Source organism: Phalangium opilio, unplaced genomic scaffold (genome assembly GCF_054372755.1).
Source record: "Phalangium opilio isolate 3A_F unplaced genomic scaffold, DU_Popi_V2 ptg000232l_1, whole genome shotgun sequence".
Lineage (NCBI taxonomy): Eukaryota > Metazoa > Arthropoda > Arachnida > Opiliones > Phalangiidae > Phalangium > Phalangium opilio.
In genome coordinates this window covers 1597516-1612896 of record NW_028324223.1, presented here as the reverse complement: position 1 = coordinate 1612896, position 15381 = coordinate 1597516, and the positions used below count along the sequence as shown (strand labels likewise).

General features: G+C 34.4%; 1 protein-coding gene across 1 annotated transcript in view; it reads right to left on the bottom strand.

Annotated features, from left to right (window-relative positions):
• Nucleotides 1–14588, bottom strand: part of LOC149612744 (uncharacterized) — a 337733-nt gene extending 323145 nt beyond the window's left edge. The window contains exon 1 of the mRNA XM_089858176.1: nt 14490–14588. Within this exon, the coding sequence (XP_089714302.1) occupies nt 14490–14581 (92 nt within the window). The 5' untranslated portion in view covers nt 14582–14588. The remainder of the gene's footprint in view (nt 1–14489) is intronic.
• Between the last annotated feature and the right edge of the window lie 793 nt (nt 14589–15381).

The following is a 15381-nucleotide window of genomic DNA, read 5'->3' as shown; positions in this document are numbered from 1 at the left end:
AATATTTGGTGCAGGGCTTGCCAAAATCAGGGATAGATTTAATTTTAGAAGTAGGAATGGAGCTCAATGGTTACTATTTACTTCAATCCCTCCGACTCGTAGCCCGGTATAGGGCCCCTCCCTCCAACCAACCAACACGTAACGTAAAGTTTAAATTATATCTTATTGACTGGCTCACTTAAACCCTACGTTTTGATATGACGTTGCTGACGGGGACGGCGAAAAATTAAATACGTAATTCCTTTTTACCTCTGTCGCTATGACCCTCCCGCCTCTTCTTTCATACCCCCCTCCCGTCCCGGGGGGAAAGGGGGTCCGGGACTTTGACTCGCGCGCGCCCAGATATTACTCTGTTCTCCATTCCTACTTCTAAAATTAAATCTATCCCCGCCAAAATATATTAATAATAATAATACTTCATTATTAATTTTAGTATTTTAAATTCTTGAAATAAATCTAAGTCGAGTATTTTTAAATAGAAATAGGAAATAAATATTAAATTGTAACGAATGTCATCCAAGCCCCCTTTTTAGCGCAAACTATCAATACCTATTTGCCTTTCACAGCAAAAACGCTATGGTAATATATTCAAATTTGGGCGCTGTCCTGTTTGAAAGTTAACCACCACCAATTCCTGACGCAATATTTAGTCTGGCAAATAAACTTGTCATATTTAAAGGAAGCGCTCCCAAAATACCAAATACAGGCTATTCTTTGGATGCCACCAACCCCAACCCAAGCAAGCTCAACATAGTCTTCGAGTACTTTACAAAAACGAAAAAAACTATCCATCATTGTACAACAACCGTACCTCCAGCTGAGTTCTTTCTACCTATGTAGCTACGCTTATAGTTATTTCCTAATACAACTCCCCAATCATGAACTTGATAAACACTACTTGTTTTTTTTTCTAAGGAGATTTAGCATGGCGTATTCATCCGCCACTTTCAATTGGTTACGAGCAAGAGTAAGCCGGAAGAAGAACAACTTATCCGTTGTGGCGATTTTAAATACAGATAACCCGTAAGCAATCACGTGGTACCACCTAATCCGTCACTTTTTATTTTATTTTGTTACGTAACGTTGTAAAATAGACCAATTCATATATTTCATAGAGAGAAACGTGTGCTGGAGTGTTGCACATTAAAGACGGTAGATGGAGTCACAATATGCCCATATCTCTAGAAGCTTTTTGGGAATTGTGGCTCCATCTAGAGTCATATGTTGCATCTGTTCTTACCTTTTAATTACCAGCTCTGATTCCTCGTACACACTAAAGGGGGGGGGCTTACACTACCTGTTCAAATGGAGAGTTAGATTACAACCCTACTTTTCATTGTATGTAATATACGAATTCGTCTATTTAAATTTTAAAACACACCAAGGTTGCGGCAAGTTAATTCTTTTCTGACCGTTTAAATCCGAAAATCATAAAATCCGACTTTTGAATTTGTTCTTAACTTTTCCCCTCCAAAGGAGCATTCTTTAAGATAATAAACAACTTCGGGGCTAATATTTTTGAGACCTATTCTAGCGTTTATAATAAAAATTAATCGTTTGCTGAGGAAGTGGAACCAGAAACTCATAAAAGCGTAGCTAACTGGCAAAAAAAAAAATGGATTTATTTTCTTCGCAAGAACTCAGGAGAAGACGCTTTAGTTTCACCCCAAAAAACAAAAACTAGATATTGAGAAAAATAATTTGTGCATTTGTCATAGATGGATGTAGGGGGAGTGGCCCAGTGACGTAGACAAATCGGCCTGGCGCATGCGCTCTAAAATATAATAACACTAACATTAACAAACAGAGAAAAATCGAACTGCAAATGCACATTTTGTTTTCGCTTACTCTTTGGATTAATCTAAATTCTCTGACTCTGTACAACGACCTCTGATTATTTTAAATTAAATAATATCAGAAGAAAATAGGGGAAGTGGGTAGCTTGGGCAACTTCGCGAGGCGTCCCGTTTACGGATTTTTCGCGCCATTTCCCTCCCCGTGGGGGTGAAGAGAGATAGGATTTTTACGCGCATTAACACACGAGTGACGTGATTCTGTGGACAGTACGGTCCTACGCCTTCCAACTGACTAGAGGCGTCTGCTAGAGGCAGTGAGGCACTCAGGCAGAATGGCAGAGGCTGGAATCGAGTGGTAAGTACTAAATTCATAACTTATTTTAAAATATGTCTTTATTTTTAAAAACAATGGTATTTCTAAGTTCCAGGGATAAAATTAACTTGTCCGAAGTTTTAAACTGTGATAGGGAAGAGTTCAAAGTAATAAAGTTGTATCCAAGTTGTTGTAGTTTGATTTTTAACATTGGGATTGGTTTGGGTAGATACTTTTCCTTTCAACACAGCCTGAGTTTTCTTATCGGTAGTTTCCTTGTACGTTAAATCACACTGCGTACTCTTAACGACATTCATTTTATTAAATAACCGAATTTTCGTCCTTAATTAAACCAATATCCGCATTAACCCGTTGCCTGACGTAACCCTAACTCAAACTGAAGCACAGCAGAAATATAAGCAGACTACACAAGTTAGTTCCACAGTTCGCTACATGGTGGCGTTCGCAATGAAATCTGGTACTATTTTATGCTTCGCGCCGATTGGCCAGATTCAAATTTTAAGGGTGGTAGGGGAATCGACCATTGTAAGTGAGAATCACTGGACGACTTGTATGGCTCAAGGCTACGGCTACCCACTTCCCCTATTTTCTTCTGATAATATTAATATAAAAAAGTGTTTGAATATGGGATTTTGGGCATGACCCCCTTGAGAATCGAATTCCATTAAGTGTTAGACCCCTCGGTCTAAACCATACCGTAATAAATTTAAATTCACGAGCTTAGGTTTAATTTTACAATCTCAGGGTTTAAAAAAAATTATATAGAGAGAAAAATGTTATCTAGATCATTTGAAATAAAATAGCGAGCTACGTAAGATTAATCCGCCACCAGGTGGCGGGTACAGGGCGCTCGCTAATGTACTAAGACCGCCCTCTAGTGGCAACGGGCCATATCACTAATTTTACGCTTGAATTTTGCGGCTTAGAACAAAGGAGATCTGTTCTGTTTTTTTATTATTATTATTCCTACAATGTGGTCGGTTGGTTAGCGCCCCTCCTCAGATTTGGGGGAATTTTTATTCTTTAACGGTGTTCCCCGAGATCTTAAGCACCTGACTATTGTTTCAAACACGTTTCGAATTACCCCGCTATTACCGAAACAAGATTAAGAATGCATCCCTTCACATGAGAATGGACAAACTTAACTTATTCTTTTTTAAATTGAATTTGGCTTTCCTCAGAAGTAACCGAACACAAATAAGTATGAACGCGCACTTCAAGTTAAAAGTTTAGGAGCTATCTCAGAATCCTTTGTGTGACGTCACCTATGCAATAGAACTAAAGCGGTACCAAACATGGCCGCCCACTGCCAAAGCTAAGTCCATGACGTTTTACCTAGGCACTGACGTCACAAATGACATAGCTCTATTGACAGTCATTTGTGACGTGTGTTATCTACAGCAGACTGAATTAAGCTGGTAGAATTCTGTAGTTCGATTCAGTACTGGATCATTCAGTTCCAAACCTGAATGAATGCAGGAGATGCCAGTAATAACAAAATAATTGGCAACCCTGTCCCTGAAGCGCATGCGCAGTTAAGGTTAAGATACGGGGATGGGGGGGAATTAATTTCTCTAACCCCTTTAAGTGTTCACTACCTTCTTTTGGTAAAATTTAGAACATCATACTTTTGGTTGTTGTATCACTTAGGGTTACACGCACGTTCGCATTGTATTATTATTATTATTAGAGGTATCAGGAATCGAGGATTTCTTTTCCCTTGGTTGGGTTGAGCGTAACGAATTTGTACAAGATAGGGGAACAGCTCGTAAATCACCAAAAGTCAACCCTAAAACACTACATATGTTAAAGTTACGCTTTGAACGCAGCCACCTCAGTCACGGTGAAAAGATAATCGTTCCCAGAATCCCTCGCTCACTCGCTCGCGTCCGTGCCACTTTGATATTTCATCTTTAAAGGGTTTCGAATGTATCGCCTTAACCTGGAATTATCACGCGTCAACATTTGGGTCCAGTTTAAAACTTTAACAAATAAAAATAATTATTTTTAATTTTCTACAGTTATAATGAAGATATTCTATAGAATCAGAGTTAAGAGCCTCCAAAGTTTAGTGTAATGCTATTCCTATGGAGGGGGGTTGTTTGTTTATGTTTTGCTTAATTGCTCGGCCCCTGTTTGACGTAGCCCTAAGTTTTTAGTATGGTTAGATGGGGGACAGATTGGACTATAACATACTCAAAGGACATCCCCGTATCTCTAGTAGAACCCGAGTTACGAGCCTCCAAAGTTTATTAATAAGAATCAAAAGTAACCCAATAACAATAAGTGAGACAAAAAATAAGTTGACGACGATATTGAGGTAGCCTCAAGTTTAAAGTATCCTTGTATGAAGAGCAAAGAGTACTATAACATATCCAAAGGAGATCCCCGTATCTCTAATAGAACGAGAGTTATGAGCCTGCAAAGTTCAGCGTAAAAAATCATAAGTAACATAATAACAATAAGTGAGACGATGTCATAAGTTGACGAACATTTTACTTAATTACTCGGCCCCTGTTTGTCGTATCCCTAAGTTTTTAGTATGGTTGGATGGGGGACAAATTGGACTATAACATACTCAAAGGACATCCCCGTATCTCTAGTAGAACCAGAGTCACGAGCCTCCAAAGTTGGGTGTGATGCTATTCCTATGGCATGTTTTTGAAAATTTCGCTTAATTACTCGGCACCTGTTTGTCGTAGCCCTAAGTTTTTAGTATGGTTGGATGGGGACAAATTGGACTATAACATACTCAAAGGACATTCCCGTATCTCATAATTTTTGAAAGTTAAAAATTATTTTTTGAAAGTCAAAAATTTCATCGCTGGAAAGTCAAAAAGTTTATTTTTTGAAAGTTAAAAATTCAAATTTTATATTTATAAATCTTTAATTTAAAAATTCAAATTAATTACGGTTTCTAAGCAATCGCTCTAAAAACTAAACTTATCCGCGATTAATCATTTTACTCAAAACTTAAAAAATATATATTCTTGGAAAATTCAACCCACGCTTAAAAGAACTGAACCAAACCCGTCCTAGGTCCGATGTAACTAAAAATGTAGAAAATATTAGGGAAAAAAACCACCCAGAAAAAGATAAGAAATGATCCGTGTAACCACCAAGAGAGTAAAATTGAAATTATCAACATTGAGATGGAACCCAGCATGGAGAAAAATATCTATGAAAAGTTGCATTTTTTTTTTTCAAAAGCGTAAGAAAAAAACCTTATTTCATACAATTTTGATTGAATACCCTAACACCACTTCAAACCCTCAAAAATGGAAAGGGGGGGGGGGGTCAGATAGAAACCCGTCCCGTAAATAGAGTCCATTTCCTATAGAATTTAAAGGGAATATCACCCTACTTAGCTTTAATATTCGTCAAAAGAAAAAAAAATTTCAAATATTTCAAAGTTTAATTTTTTTCTATTCAAATACCACGTGATTTAAAGGGAATATCACCTCCGTCTTGAGCTTAAGTTCTTAACTAGCAAATAGAGCCGATTTCCTATAGAATTTAAAGGGAGTATTCGTAAGAAAAAAATTTTAAAATTGAAATATTTCAAATTTGAATTTTTTCTTTCTATTCAAATACCACGTGATTTAAAGGGAATATCACCTCCGTCTCGAGCTTAAGTTCTAAACTACAATACCAACCATCCACCTAATCATTTAAGTATAATTAACTTAATTATTTTAGGTGCCAAATTAATTTTAAATTAAGTTTAATAATAAATAGATCTAAAGGATATTTTAGTAATTTAAGTTTTATATTCTCAGGCTATACAATTTAGATAGTTGGAGGAAGGGGGGGGGGTATTGGCGGCCATTACGTGGGTACATCGGGGGGGGGGGGGTTACTAGGAAGGGGTGCTCTTCATACTGGGAGCCAGGCAGCCATCAAGCTATTCCAATATTAATATTTTTCATTTTGTCATAACGATGATTGATGATGCAATCAGTCAGAATATTGCTTGTTAAGATGCCACTCGTTAAATAGCCCCTCCCCCTTAGGACCCCCACATCAAACGTCGTCTCCGAGTCAAGAAGCTATCCTTAAATTATTTTCGCACTGTCCATCTAGAAATGGCACTCAATACCTTCAAACCCAACTAAAATGATACGAAAAATAACCCTACTGTCATTAGTTCATCGTAAATTTATTTAGTGGTGGCACTTTCCCCCTTTCATTGTATAAATGTCTACGGAGAATTTATATTAAGTGTCATTAATAATTACTTTTGAAGAAAATATTAATTGAAAAAATTCTAAGCTTAGTTGAAAATTCTTCAATATATTTATTTATTTTTAAGAAGTTATAAGTTTTTTTATTTTTATTAATTTTAAGGTAAAGGTATTCTCGCGCCACCTGGAGTTTAATTAACGAACTAACTCGTTAATGTTAATGTTAATTTAAATTTAATTTAGGTTTTATTATAAAAACTTTATAAAAATAAATCCAGAAACCAGAAAATAAATGGTCGTATCGCAATGATTAAAAACGACATTCTAAATTTCAAAATTAATTCAAATTAAATTATAATTATTAAAACTAAATTCAGTTAATTAAAGTCTATTTTAATTTAATTTAGGTTTTATTATAAAAACTTTATGAAAATAAATCCAGAAACCAGAAAATAAATGGTCGTATCGCAATTATTAAAAACGACATTCTAAATTTCAAAATTAATTCAAATTAAATTATAATTATTAAAACTAAATTCAGTTAATTAAAGTCTATTTTAATTTAATTTAGGTTTTATTATAAAAACTTTATGAAAATAAATCCAGAAACCAGAAAATAAATGGTCGTATCGCAATTATTAAAAACGACATTCTAAATTTCAAAATTAATTCAAATTAAATTATAATTATTAAAACTAAATTCAGTTAATTAAAGTCTATTTTAATTTAATTTAGGTTTTATTATAAAAACTTTATGAAAATAAATCCAGAAACCAGAAAATAAATGGTCGTATCGCAATTATTAAAAACGACATTCTAAATTTCAAAATTAATTCAAATTAAATTATAATTATTAAAATTAAATTAATTAAAGTCTTACGAATCTAACGCGCGAAAAAACCCAACTCCAGAAAAAGAAGATTTAGGATTTTGAATTTCCATTCTGGGATTTTTATTAAATTTTAGAAAATCCAATTTGATAACGGGATTTTGTCGTAATTCGGCTAAAATATTTTTTTAATTAATAAATATAATTAAACTAAGATTAAAATTATCATACCGCATTGAGTGCCACGAATCAATGATAAACATATCAGGGCCGAAGCTATACCTAACCAAACTGCTGTTAAATTCATAACTGAATATGTGATTTTAACCAAAAATGTAAAAACAGTAAAACACGTGTGAAAAATACTCTAAAAGGTCCTTGCACTTTTCTAAACAACTATGCCTACATCTACACGTTGTGTTCTAATCCCCGCCCATTTAATTACCAATTTTAACTCCATAATTAGCCACAAACACGACACTTTTTTAATTATTATTTACCGAAATATATTAAAAAATAATAAAGACACCGAAAATAATTTAAAAATCATTAAAGAAATATTATTTTCAGACTTCGATCGCATTTTAGCTCCGAGGCAAAATTAAAATGTTTAATTAACATTGCAAAAAAGGATGGCTTTAACGAGATCCGTTATAGCCGGTGCAATACGGTAGATGTTAAGCGAAACTCTGCGATATTTAATTCCAAATTAATTAATTAATATTAAGTAGAATTAGCTTCAAATTAAAATTAATTATTTACGTATTAACTAATTCAGTAACTTGAGAAGAAGAAAAGAACGCTTTTGAAGGTTGACGTGAATTTTTTAGGACCCTTAATGGTTTTCTCCAGTCCAGAACATAACCAGGTTTCCATTCTAATTTAATTTTAATTGAGATTAAGATTAATTAGCATTAAGATGATCATACCAGCACCAAGTAACGTGCACCCTCTAAATAGTTCATTTAGAAACTAATAAACCCCCAATTTCCAATTAGAAATCAACCTTCGTAAAACCTTTTAATTAAGTTTAATTATAAGTCATTAACATCGTTAAAAAATGATTCCAAATTTAAACAAGTCATAAAGATATCCAAAATATTGTTAAGCATTGGTTTAAGTCGGTAGAATCCCATAGATACGCTATTAAAATTAAAATTTAATTTAATTAAAAGCATTTTGATTAAAATTAAAAACCTCGTTTAATTCTTACGCGTTAGTTATTTGCGCTAATCCAACGGAATCAAAAAAAGGTTTTGAAGGTTGAACGTCCAACTTTGGATTTTTGTGAAAATGCAACGGTGATGCTTTGATCCAATTTAATTCGTATCTTAATTGGCCTTAATTTTAATTAAACTTAATTTAAAAAAACCTAAACCTGTGCGGAAACCCAAAAAAACCACGTGCAAAATTAAAAGCAAAATATTAAAAAATCCTTACCAGAGTTTGAAACATTAAGAATTAAAATTAAAATTAAAAGTAAGAAAAATTTTGTTGAATTCATTTTAATTTAATTTAATTGCGATTAAAAATTAATAATAATAGTAATATTAAAAGATGAACCGTTTAGTACCACGTGTTAGTTTCCTATGAACTTCCGTTATTGGCTGATGACAGCTTTATACAAACAGGAAGTGACGTCATGTTTTTAAATTAAAATACGACACATTTTATAGAAGAAGAAAAAATTAATTATATTTCTAATTAATTAATTAAATCATTGTTTAAGATATCAAGAAATTAGGGAGTCATTCATTCTACTAATATTTCAAAGGGAATATGAAATCCCTTCTTTTCACATTTTCACGTATTTTCCGAAATCATTATAGAACATGCTGGGTTTATGCAATGACGTTTTTGGAACGTGAGGAGCATGAAGCGCGTGAACTTCCTCTAATTTGGCGGGAATTTTAGGCGCCTTCTCATTGGCTAATAATTTAGCCATGGTCGAAATCAAAATCTCGTGATTATCATCATGATTCCTTAATCTGACAACTATTAATTAATTTTAATTATTTTAATTAATCTCACGATGTTTTTTTAAGTTTAAATTAATGAACCTACGTACCAGTTCTGGGATTAACGAAATAAACCAATAGTAAAAAGCAAATCGCGAAAAATAGCAATTTGACGTTCATAGTTAATGGGGGAATAAAATTATGAGGAGTGGGATATTTTTGCAACTATATCGATTGAACCGGTAAGGTCAAAGTTCAAAATATACAGGTGTTGTTAGACGTGGAAACAAACGCGGAAATCGAAATGTGAAAAACATGTTTACCAAACCTATTTAAGTTACAACTCATTTCAAACCGAAATTTATAGGGGAATGGCAGTTCTCGCTTTAAACTGCATTATTTTATACGAGGAGTGACACTACTGTCACTCACGATTTCCGGTTCAAATTATTTCACGTGAAATTTAAATAAATAAAAATATTAAACAGAAAAATTAAAAGTACAAAATATTTTTAATCTCTACCAGATAATGTTCCAATTAATTTAGGTATAAAATTAAAAACCCCTTCGATTAAAGCTTTCAACGTTCCTTCATTACGATTTAACGCTAAGCCAACTCTAAAAATTTATAATTAATATTAATTTTGTATCGCGATTTAATTAAAATATTAATTAAGAACTCACGAATTAACAAAAGCGGGATCGAATCGTTTCTTACGAATAATAATCTTAGATCCGTCATAATTATTTTTGTTAATTACTATATAATAATTATATTTAATTTTAATTAATTTGAAAATAATATTAAAAAAATGAAATTAATTATGCAAAATAAATTTTTAGAATTGGCATTGGTTAATATTTAAATATTTAATTATCTATTATCCGAATCAGAGTCGGAACCCCCTCCGGTAAATTTGGATATTAAGGAACCAAAATCAATTCCAGAAAATAATCCCAATAATTTTGGTAAAAATTCGAAAACGGCGTCAATTAGCGTCTGGACCGTATCTTCATTGCGAAAGAAAGCTAATCCCGCGCTACATAAAATAATTATTTTAATAATTAACTTTAATCGCGATTAAATTAAAATCTTTCAAACTTACGAATTAATAAATGCGGGATCGCTACGTTTATTTCTTAAAACCATAACTTGAACATTTTCATGCAAATTTTGATTTTTAAGCCCTGCGTAACGGTTCTCCAACGCCGCCGCGTAATGTCCGACTAAATTTAATTAAAATTAATTTTAACTAATTTATTTTGCATAATTACTCGATTAATCTTTAATTTTAAAGGGATAATGAAGGAACTCACCGCTTCTACATTGACATATTTCTAAAATTAAGAAAATTATGGCGAACAAGAAAATGAAATTCATTTTAATTTGGTCGCGCGTTCAACTTAAAAATTGTAATTCCGCGAATAACAACCTGCTAACTAGCTAAGCCTGTAATCTGCAGTGCAGAATTTTTCAGGTTAGTGTTACCTGAAAAGCGTAACTTCCGGTGTACACCTATACCGAACCGCCGCGTGTTGCGTTATGGTACCGAATAAAGTATTTAACTTGACTCTATGTGCTTTAATTCGAGGGGGTAGACACTTGAGAACTCAGGTGTACAATATGTCTTGAACTCAATGTACAGTCAAAGCTGAACTGCGAGTTCCGAAGGATTTGAACTCAATGTACAGTCAAAGCTGAACTGTGAGTTCCGAAGGATTTGAACTCAATGTACAGTCAAAGCTGAACTGTGAGTTCCGAAGGATTTGAACTCAATGTACAGTCAAAGCTGAACTGTGAGTTCCGAAGGATTTGAACTCAATGTACAGTCAAAGCTGAACTGTGAGTTCCGAAGGATTTGAACTCAATGCACTGTCAAAGCTGAACTGTGAGTTCCGAAGGATTTGAACTCAATGCACTGTCAAAGCTGAACTGTGAGTTCCGAAGGATTTGAACTCAAGGCACTGTCAAAGCTGAACTCTTTTGAACTCAGGTGTACACAGAGATCCAAAGTGTCTACCCCCTCGCTTTAATTAACATATTTACTTAAATAAATAAATAAATAGCTTAGATATAAATGTATAAATTACTCGAGTATTTTCTCTGAACATCCTAGACAAGTTTAAAATAACCCCCGTTCGTGAAAAATGACATAAATTAAACTTCACCACCACTTTCATTCACCTTAGGTGAAATTATTGTTATAGCTATAGACGAGGAAAAGAATGGCGGTTAGCTCTGCAGAACACGGTTTTAAACTAATTGTTTTTAAATCGCCGCTGTTATTAGGTAGAGACATAAGGAAATTATACTCTCTCTCTAAGGGCCCAAGATTCTATGTTACGGATGAAATGTATGTATGTCCGATTTGGTTAGCCATCCGTCTCATCTCAAGTGGTATAATAATTGTATAGCCTAAACAGAGGCCGAGCGCATTCGTTGCAGAGTAACCCGGCATTGAACATTTTTCCCTCCTTCAAAAGACAGCTCTTCGTGATTTTTACTAAGCGCGAATTTACCTCTTGTGTATGAGAGAACTGGGGGGTTCTGGAAATTCTCTTACTTATTTTTTCCCCTCAGTCCTTCATCTCTCGCGTCTCGCCACTCGCCTCCCCGCCTGTTTTAGTTTGATTCCCAACCGCTTGGGAGCGTTATCTCAGAGCTCGCCTCTAGACCACGACCGGCTTAGGATATCGGTCGTGGCTGATTTTGAAAATTATTTTTCTCTCCCGCGAATTTCACGAAAAATTCGGAAGGAGCCCCTATACAAAATCTACGTCACATCTAGCAGAACTAGATGTTTTTAATAATAGATGCGCTTGGGCCCTTAGAGAGAGAGTATAATTTCCTTATGGTAGAGATAATGTCTTTATTTCAGAAACCTATTTCCCTCGGCTAAATTACTTTTCCTAATCGTTAAATATGAACGCAATTTTCGTAGGTAGCAGCTAATGATTAACTTAATTGTCTGCATGAACAGGAAAAACAGTGGCTCTCAACTTCTCATGCAAGCTTTTTCTTTCATTATTCCGAAATAATTGACTGATTTTAAAAGATCGTATATAACTCCAGTAATTTAGAAGATATTGATAAAAATCCTTTCAAGGATTTAAAGACCTAATAGATAGTTTTCACACATGGAGGATTCATACCATTTACACCAGGAAGCCGGGCTATCTGGAGGACAAAAAGTAGACGGGGTTTTGTCCTCCAGATAGCCCGGCCTCCTGGTGTAAACGGTATGAATCCTCCATGTGTGTATAAACTATCTATTGTTATTTATCCAACAATATCTATACCGAAAAACACGGATTTACACTAAATATATGTCTAAAATCATCATCTTAAGGGGGGGCAAGGGGTCACGACCTGTAATGGCGCAACTTTGTGACGCTATAACTCCAGTTTAATTAATTTTCCAGGGAAATCCCTCGAGTATGTGATAGCCTTAAATGTATTCTATAGAAGAGTACTAAATAAGATGTCGAAAATCATGATCTTAAGGGGGCAAGGGGTCACGACCTGAAGTGGCGCAACTTTGTGACGCTATAACTCTAGTTTTAATTTTCCAGGGAAATCCCTTGAGTACGTGATAGCCCTAAATGTACTCTACCGAAAAGTACTGAATAAGTGGTCCTACACTAAATATATGTCGAAAATCATGATCTTAAGGGGGCAAGGGGTCACGACCTGAAGTGGCGCAACTTTATGACGCTATAACTCTAGTTAAATTCATATTCCAGGGAAATCCCTCGAGTATGTGATAGCCCTAAATGTATTCCATGGAAGAGTACTAAATAAGTGGTCCTACATCTAACAGATGTCGAAAATCATGAGCTTAAGGGGGCAAGGGGTCACGACCCGTAATGGCGCACCTTTGTGACGCTATAACTCTAGTTTAATTCATTTTCCAGGGAAATACCTCGAGTATGTGATAGCCTTAAATGTATTCAACCGAAAAGTACTAAATAAGTGGTCCTACACCTAACAGATCCCGAAAATCATGATCTTAAGGGGGTAGGGGGTCACGACCTGTAATGGCGCAACTTTGTGACGCTGTAACTCTAGTTTAATTCATTTTCCAGGGAAATCCCTTGAGTATGTGATAGCCCTAAATGTATTCTACCGAGCTGTACTAAATAAGTGGTCCTACACTAAATATATGTCGAAAATCATGATCTTAAGGGGGAAAGGGGTCACGACCTGAAGTGGCGCAACTTTGTGACGCTATAACTCTAGTTTAATTCATTTTCCAGGGAAATCCATTGAGTATGTGATAGCCCTAAATGTATTCTATGGAACAGTACTAAATAAGTGGTCCTACACCATGAATCAGGAGCCGAGAAAATTAAGTATATTTACAGAGACCCCAAAAATTAGTTCAAAGGGATGACAAAACGTGCTGTTGATTTTAAAACAAAACGAAATTGGTAACGAATTTCATCATCAGGTAGGTCATGTTCACGAAAAGTACCCGTGAACTAAGAAAATCCGCTACGCCAAGATATTTCGCGTCTAAAAGATTTCCCTTTGATGTTTAGCGCCAGCAGCGGGCCGTCAGTAACTATAAGACCGCTTCATTTGGGTAAAATTTTTGGTAGGGGCCACAAACTAAAAATTAAGCATTAAACCCCGTCCCGCGTACTCAGCTATAGTTATAGTTATAGTAGAGTCTACGTTTTTCAAGGTAATTAGACTCGCATGGTCAGCCTCCCGTAATATCAGCCTAATTTCAAATTGTTTTACATGAATTTCAAAATTAAAGTATATTCATGATATCGTTGGAATTTCTCGGAAAAAAATTATACAAAATTTATATTCGTGATTCGGCGAGTACCGAGCGATTATTTATAAGCCCAATCCCGAGCAAGTATAGATAGCAGCGTCTTAGTTGTCAAGTTTCGGACTTGATTATAAAAAGATTAATTTAAAATAAATAATTTTAAATTAACTAATTATAAATTCACAAAATAACCCAAATTAACTAATTATAAATTCACAAAATAACCCAAATTAACTAATTATAAATTCACAGCATGTTTTCCCCCAGAAATAATAATTTAACCCATTTGCTAGTAGCAGCAAAAAACTGATAATGTTATCAGTAAGGTATGTTTCTAAACCTGAATAAATTTTCAATTTAAATCTAATGGTTTCGTGGACAGTCGTAGCCAATGGATTTTAAGCTTTCAAATACCGTTTTTTTGAAACGGAAATGGTTTTTTTTTTGGTTTTGAGAGAAGAAGATTTGCAGGTAGGGCAATCGCGAATGCCGCGTCAATTACAAGATTAATTACCGGAAATAAAGTTGGCAAACTTGCCACGAACATAATAATAAATGTATGTTCTATAGTCATAATAATAAAAAATTAAAAAGAAAGACTTACATGTGATTTTCGGCGTTCCATCTTATGGGGTATTGTTTCCAGCATTCCACCATGTACGAAGTATCCATTGTCCAAACGCGTAAAGCGGCCATTGTCCATATTAATGTGGTCCATTTCGATATCCGACGAATTTCACACAATAACATGTTGATTTTCATCCAATAAATAAACATATTTCCTACAATAATAGAATTGAAAATTAGTATCTACAGTTTAAAATAAAATTGACTTTAAAAATTAATAAAGTTGTGGCTCAGATAAAAAAAACTCCAATCGAAAAATTCACGTGACCATTGGATAAGTCGAAAAAATTGCACGAGAACTTCTCGAATAATGCACGTGACCTTTGGATAAGTTAAAAAAATCGCACGAGAACTTTTCTAATATTGCACGTGACTTTTGGATAAGTCGTAAATCGCGCGAGAACTTTTCTAATATTGCACGTGACCTTTGGATAAGTCGTAAATCGCGCGAGAACTTCTCGAATAATGCACGTGGCCTTTCAATAAGTCAAAAAAAAATTCACGAGAACTTCTAAAATATTGCACGTGAAGATAATATATATAGATAATTTCACGCGCTAAATTTATAAATATATAAATTTTCTTTCCATAGAACATAACTCGAGTATTCTTTTTATCTGAACCAAGGTAATAAATATATTACACGGAATTATCCCTACACGCGCGTGCAACCGACTATAAAATTTACACGAAACAAAGCGAACTGGCGAACATTATTATTATAAAAGGTAGACACTTCTAGTAAAGCGCAAAATATATACGAATTAATAAGTGGACAAGAAGAGGATCTTAGAGAGAGACAAATCTTAAATATAGTTAGGTCTATACTGACTGGGTATTTGACTGGGTTTCATTTTACTCGAAGGGAG